Consider the following 7748-nt stretch of genomic DNA (forward strand, 5'->3'; position numbering starts at 1 on the left):
TGCTGAAATACTTACTCACTGGTGTGGTCCATGGGAAGTGAAGACCCTTCCAAACAAAACTCAGTTCAACATGCAAAAGGATATTTGTGGACAATGTTTTGCCCTGTTTGTCCAGAGCTAATCAAGATTATTGCTGACCTTTAATCTATAGCCCTTGTGTTCCCTTCTGGGAAACTTGAATGGCTAATCACAGCAGCTTTTGTCTGTTTTACCCATCTTTGCTTCTCTTGCTCAGACTAAGGCATCTGGATCATCAAATCATGATCAGAATTCAGCACACTTGGCAGGCTGCCGTCTCCTTTTCTGTCAGCATGAACCTAGACCACGCTTGCTCCTGGCCCCCCTCAGATGGCATTGAGAGGGCTCTGGGTCTTCCCTATATAGAGCAGCATTGTTTTGTGTACTTCCTTATGCCAAGCAGGATGACTAGGCCCATAGAAAAGGAAATTTAGACAGATAATCTTGTGGTTGCTGTAATGCATTTAAGTAAGCACAGATACTGGAGTCATCCTGGATAGAAAATTTTCCTCGGGCCTTTATCCAAGCAGGGTAAACAAGGCAGAGAAATGAATAAATGAAATAAACAGCCAAGCAGAATAACAAGAGTGGATGTAGTATTTAGTTAAACAAAGAGGACGCATGGAGCAACACACTCCACTGGAACAGGCCTGTGCTAAACGATTAAACCAGACAAATCTGACTGTTGGCACGACAGTGCAGATAACATCAAAGTACACATTACTTGCCTCACTCGGAGGATAGTAAAAATGTACAAGGTATTTATGGGGCTGCTTTTGCCAATGACAGAATCCAGCTTAGCTGGCTGACATCTCCTTAATGCTTGCTGATTTCCAGCAGAGACCAGCATTTCCCTTCATCAGGGCAGATTACCCATACAATCCCAGGAAGACCTGCACATCTGTCCCTGGAAACATGAGAATGGATGTTTGCTAGGACTGAGTTTAGAAGTCTTTTATCTGAGTTTGCACGGTTGTACTTTGCAGTGAGATAGCGGTGGAGGGTGTCTGGCAGCAGAGGGCTTGGTGGATGCTTCAGCCTGACTTCAGATTAACGTGGCTAACTACAGCTCCCTGCACAATACTGCTCATAATAAGACCAATCCACAAGCAGAAAGCAGCACTTCAGAAAAGATGCTCTTTGGGACTAGGTGCTTGTCCATTTGCTTGCTTTATGGTCTGGGTCTCTGCTGAACAAAGAGAAAAAACAGGGGAGGGAGGGCTGCCTCTAGCAGATGACTTTAAATCAGAGATCAGCGCAATCCAATTCCCTCCGCCCCGCAATGCAATTTCAATCAAACTCTGAAGGGTTTGAAATGTGGCTCATGCTCTCCGTTTTTGCTGCTGGAGTCTTTTACTTTCAGATTGATCATTTGTTTCACATTTTCCTTCAGGGGGGATCCTTTGACAGTTTTACAGTGTCTGCCCCAAAGCTTTCACACTGATGAGAGGAAAACTAATCCAACACAACAGGCTTTAATGAAGAGCCCAGATCAGAGCTGTCTTTACCTCATTCCTATACTGGATGAGATACCACTCTTGAGCTAGGACATTATGTGCTTGTTTTGACCATTACAAATGTGCTTTTCAAGCCCTATTGCTACCTGCCGTGCTCATGACTGAAAATGGGCTTCTTGAAATGAGAGCTACTCATTGCTCTGCGATAAGGTTCTGGGATCAGGTATCCCAATGTATTTTGTGTCATCTTGGCTGTAAATCGGGGCCACGGTAGTGACCCATTGACTTTAGACATTACTTTCTGGGCTGCTAATATCAAGCAGGGACCAGCACTGCAGGGTAGATAATGGCCTCAAGCTGCAGCAGAGGAAATTTAGGTCAGAGATTAGGAGGAATTTCTGACTATGAGGGTGGTCAAGCATTAGAACAGGCTACTTAGAGAAAACATAGACTCTCCATCCTTGGAAGTTTTTAAGAGCAGGTTAGACCAACACCTGGCTGGGATGATTTAGTCAAGGGCTTGGACTAGATGACCTTGTGAGGTCCCTTCTAGCTCTACTTCCCTATGACTTATTCTCATCACAAGATATAATGTAAAGTATCTGAGTTAATGCAGATATCTGAATTAAAGCAGATAGGTCATGTTGCTTCTAATAGAATTACCTTGTAATTACAGAAAATAGTGCAGGGTATTTCTGGGTAATGCAAACAATGAGTAACACTGGTATCAAACCTCTTCCTCCTCTGGAAGTTTACAGTGCCATAAGCACTGGCAATGGTTTGCCTTGAATGAATAAATATGTACTGCATGATATTTGGTAATAAACTGCTATCCAGAGGTAGACTGAAGAATATAATTGTTCTAAACCACCAGATGGTGCGTCTCCGGTAGTGTGGACGCACAGCATCTTAGATGGAGCTACAGGCGTCACTTTGCCTGCCTCAGCAAGCACTGAACCCCAGGCTAATCTTGTCCTATACATGTTTGTCTTGAAGGTATGAGCTATGCTGTAACTCCCTTAACTGGAAAATTATTTCACCGACTATGCTTGTCAAACTATACAACTTAATTTTACCTCATGGCTGTTTGGAATCTGAGTTTCTGTTAAAACTCAGTATGAAATAACACTGGGGATTGGATTATGAGCAGCTTTTCCCTTACACAGAAGCAGAGGTTCTAGGTATGGAAACTTTATCAGTGTCCTTGTAGTCTCTCTGCTTACTGGAACGTGGACTTAGAACATCTCTACCAGATAATTTATTTCCAGCCTTAGTTTACTTGCTGTCCTTTCATGGAAAAATTCTCAACTCTGGTCCACATCTTGCATCTGCTATTCCTCTCCACTCATGCAGCAATCAATGGGAGCTCCATGCATAAGTCCAAATAGTAGAATCTAATCTGCCATGAGGAGTTTAGAAGAGAAGGCAACTAGCTCCTAGGCCTCCACTGACTGCAGTAACAGGCCATGTTCTCTTCCTGGCAGCTGTATGGATTTCCATGCAGTGCATTGCACCCTCTCAGGAGACTAGATGCCATTGTGTGATTTTTGTCTGCATTGCCTCACCAGTTCAAGGCAACCAGATGCTAGTTTCCTCTGGAAAAACTGTGCTTGGCTCTGCAGCAGATATGATTCAAGGGTAAATAGGAAAGCTTTAACAACACAATAAAACTGTGTTGAAACAATGAAATGAGAGTCTCCGATGCATTGTGCCAGCTTTCCTCTGGTCTAACTCTACTTATATCTGCTTGGGTTTGTAAAATATTTGGCAGAAGAAACCATTTCTCTATCATGTGTGTATACAGCACCTACTGGAGTGGGGCAAAGACCATGAAATGCTATTGCAGAAAGAGCATATGGGAATTTTGTGGGTTTTGAGGCAGGGGAGTGTTGTAAGGAGGGCTTTAAGGAAGGGGATAATGAAGTAGCTTTGTAGGTGCTTATGTGGACCTCTTCCCTCAAAAGAGGGGCAGCATGGGAGAAGGCATGAAGGGCTTGTTTGGAAATGTCATGAGTGGTTGAAGAAGACTGGCCTTGCCAGCAGCATTGACATCCCCAGAGGGTGTGGGGAACGACTGGTGGGATGGGAGTAGGCTACCTCAGAAGTAAAGACAGTGTTTGTAGCTGGTGGTCTCTGTGTGCCAGGCTGTTGCTGTTTTATTTTCCTCACTAGGCCAAGGAGCCACAAACACAATGCAGGACTGCTTTCTGACTGAGTGACTGCATAGTAGCACATACCTGGTTCTTCACTGTCCTCTTCTTTCTTCCTCCGCAAGAACCTGCAAGCTTGGCAGGGCATATTACTGCACAGGAGGTGGGGCAGTGATGACTATGCTGATCTATACCTGGCTCTCATGCTTTGCTGGAAAACATCCCAAACCCATAAGGCAACCAACAAGGAAGAAGATTCTCCAGTTCTGAACCAAGGTTGGGTAGAATAGGCTGGCTTGGAGTGTGGGCTTCTCCGTGAACTGAAAATAAGGTTGGTCACAAGTGCACGGCAGCATTGTGGAGTCCCGAACTGATGGCTCTCCAGGGTGGTTGCAGGGTCTTGGAAATGTCAAGACTGTCTACAGAGCATGGTTCTCTTGTTACCACAGAAGATTTCCTCAGTGGCAGTATACTACAAAGTTCAATGAAAGCCATGTTCTGGACTTATAACACAGATGTATGTCCTTAATCCTTGTAGTGGAACAAGCTTCCGTGTTTTCATTTATGTTGTTGTAGTATCCTACAGATAATGATTTGTAACTATTGACATGCTTGTGAGCAAAACTCACATTTAGTGGTGCAGGAGACCTAGCATTAGAAGAGATTAATATTGTCTAGTCATATAGCACTTCTGATTAAGTATGTGACAGAGCTCTGTGCTGTTTGTGGATGCAGGGAGTGGCATAACTGGCATCCTTCAAATCTAGAACAAAACGTCACATTACCAAAGTTTCTGCCAGAGGTCTGTTGCATGGGGAAGAAGTCCTCATGCTTTGCAGAGGAGAACCTCTGGAGGTGACAATAGTGTCCTCTGGTGGACAACAAGGCTACCTGCGGACAACCAAATGTCATAGTTCATCTTGAGTTCAGGTTAATAAGAATAGAACAAATGGTGCAGAATTAATAACATTGTAGGGATGACACAGCTAACAAGTGTGAGAAGAGCTGTCCAAAAACCAGAGGGACTTCTTCATTCTTTGCAAATTTGTCAAAGTAGCACTTTCATATTTTACAGGCTCTGGACTCTTGTCTCTGTTTTATAGCCTACCTTTATACAAAAGAAAGCAGTGACATTTTTATGTGGCTTTAAACAATCACATATTGTAATGGATATTAGAAAAGTTCAATATCTCCTGGAGTGGGAAAACTAAACCTCGTAAACCTTTCAGTTCTGGGCACTGCAGTTATTAGAAACACACTAACCTGCTGGAGCTGAGAGAAGAGCAACAGGAATCAGTCTGTAAGGAACCAGGAACAGTGAAAAATCCTATAGCAAATATGTATAGTTTGGCTAAACACCAACTAATCAGTGTTTATTGGAGGGATATAATTGTCATCTTAAAATATTTGAAAGCGTAAATGCTTAGCAGGAAGATGAGTTAGTATAACTATGAAAAATGAAGAAAGCTCTGAGCAGCTTCCTGACTGTGGAGCAATCTCCCACAGGTAGGAATGGAGACCTGCCTCTTGGAACACCTAGAACCAGACTGGACAAAGCACTCGCAAAGATGCTGTGTGCAGTGCACTAGTGCTGTGCAGGATTAGCACTGTGCAGTGCTAATCCTGCACAGGCACTAGCTGTGGACTTGCTTTACTAAATCTCCCCATCAGTATTTGATGGGAAAAAAAAAAAGAATCTGGACTTATATTTCATAACTGTGTTTTAGATGTAGTCTGGACCCCTGAGAGCTGCCTCTAAATGAGTCTCTGCTGAAGGGCCTTCTTTCCAAGCCTGGCAGTTCATAAAGTCTCTGTAGAAGCAGGGAAGAGTCCCCATTTTTTCCCTTAGGGAGTGGATTTAGCTACCTGACTGCCTGGTCACTTGCAAGGCTTCTCTTTTGCAAGCCAGAGCATGACTGTGAGGACCAATCATTGTGTATTGATTTTGATTTTTGACCCCACTTCCCCAGTTCTGCTGGCATGCCAGATTGTAACCCCAACGGATGGTAGCTTCGCCCATTGGCTCCTCAGCCAAGCACATACACCAAATAACTCAACCTGCGGTTCCTCTCGAATGAACAGGATTGCTATTGCAACTACACATCATCAGTAGGGTAAAGCTAACTTGTCTCACAATGGTCTAACCCTAGCTCATGTTCCCTATCAATGGGTGAATAATCCAATGCTTGGTGAAGCCTGCTTCACAATGATAGGAAGAGCCGACACTGAAGGATCAAAAAGTGACATCGCTATGAATGCTTGGCTGCCACAAGCCAGTTATCTCTGTGGTAACTTTTCTGACACCTGCTTAAAACCCAAAAAGTCAGAAGGATCATGAGGTCCTGCTTTCACAGTCTGTCTTCATACTGAAAATCAAGATCAAGCAAGCTTTTGCCCCCTGGGAGGTTTCTGTCCTTCCTGAGCTCAACTTAGGACACCTGCATTATGGTTTGACAGGTGTACCCCCCCAGCCAAACTCCCCACCTGACGTTAGGTGTACCACCCCAGCCAAACTCCCCACCTGACACTAGCCGTGGAGCAGGTTACACCCAGCATGCGCTGGGAGCTTGGAGCCAGAAGTGAGAGCCCTTCAGGGCATGCCCCCCTGCCTCATCAGGTAAGTGAAAAAACAATCTGTGACCAGACTGCAGACCGCGTTTCAGCTGGGAATATGAAAGCAGTTCCACAGTGTGAGTATCAGTTCTCAGTGTGCATCCTTTCCTTCGGCTGTGTCCATGGCCCCTCTAATTTTTTCTGCTGTTATGCATTGAGCTTCAGCGAGTTCAGTGGTTTAAGTGATTTCACTTCACTAGCCTCCCTAAACCCATGGGCTCGCATATGCCAATCTCTTTCTGTTTCTGCACTGCAAGTCAGCTGGCCAAGGAGAAGTTAAAGAGACTTAATGACATTTAAAAGCAGCAGATGTCTTTTCAAATATAGCTGAAAGGCCGCAAATGGGCTGTTCTTGATGCTCATTTGCTTGACTCACTTTACATGCTTTAGTTGTCCATGTTCACAATGAGCAGGAGACCGTAACAATGATGGGGCAATGCTATAAAATAAATGCACCAGACCAGATTCTCATTTGTATTGTTGTCCCGTTGCACTGCTTTGAGCTGGAGAACAGCCTGGACTGGCCAGTGTGGAATTCCCCAGGCATAAAAGACTCCACTGGTGCACAGCCGACCTGAGTGATCGCTGAACCTCCACAGTCAGCTGTAGGGGGCATGATAGGGCAAGGGCGTGCAGTGCTTTGACTACGTTCAGGTCACAGATAGGACTTTTAGGAACCATGGTGACCTAGCAAAATTGAGAGTGCTCCATGGCTCTTCTAACCTGTGCCAGAAGAGTGTAGATCTTCCTTGAAGATCTGGAAGTCAGCTGTCTGACAAAACCCAGACACTGTAAAAATTTGGCACAGCAGGGAATTTCAGCTGTAGAATATCTGGGGTTCGCTTTAAGTAAATGTGGATGATAATAGTCAATAATAATAGTAATAATATAACCCCTTTGCTGTAGGGCTGTCTTGGTTGTCCTGCGCCCAGCTTATCTACATCTCTCTGAGATACTTCTAAGATGCCTGTCCTTATTGCCTGGTATCTATGGACCAGAGATTAGAAGGGCTGCAAAGCTGTAGTTTGATTCTTGCTATGGCATTTTCCTGGCTTTTATTTTCTATTACACTCTGCATCATGAGACCGAAGTTACAAGACCAAAGGAATTTTTCTGGGTAGTTATACAGTCAACTCCCTGAGGGACTGTGCTATCAGTAAAATGGCCCTCTCTTAACAAAGGGTTTCCTGTATTTTCTGCAATATGAGGATCAGCCTGCTTGAATGGGAATAAAAAATGAGAATGAAAATGTCTCAGGGGTTTCAGTGAGATGATTTCATTGGTACTGCAAAGTTTCCAGGAAGCGCATAGACCAACTTCTTGGGAAGGAGATGTCCTCTGCTGTGTGTTTCTATAACACACAGAATCATAGAAAATGAGGGTTAGAAGGGACCTCGGGAGATCTAGTCCAATCCCTGCTCAAAGCAGGACCATCCCCAACTAGGCTTTGTCTAGTCGGGTCAATGTTTTGTAACACTTGTTTAAAAGTTGCCACTGCCATGACCCTTCC

General features: G+C 44.3%; 1 protein-coding gene across 1 annotated transcript in view; it reads left to right on the forward strand.

Annotated features, from left to right (window-relative positions):
- LOC102383718 (LHFPL tetraspan subfamily member 1) overlaps window positions 1-3895 on the forward strand; it is a 31135-nt gene extending 27240 nt beyond the window's left edge. The window contains 1 exon segment of the mRNA XM_025210820.1: window positions 3751-3895. Coding sequence (XP_025066605.1) covers window positions 3751-3895 — 145 coding nt within the window.
- The last annotated feature ends 3853 nt before the right edge of the window (window positions 3896-7748 follow it).

The sequence above is a fragment of the Alligator sinensis genome, unplaced genomic scaffold, assembly GCF_000455745.1.
Source record: "Alligator sinensis unplaced genomic scaffold, ASM45574v1 scaffold521_1, whole genome shotgun sequence".
NCBI classification, from domain to species: domain Eukaryota; kingdom Metazoa; phylum Chordata; order Crocodylia; family Alligatoridae; genus Alligator; species Alligator sinensis.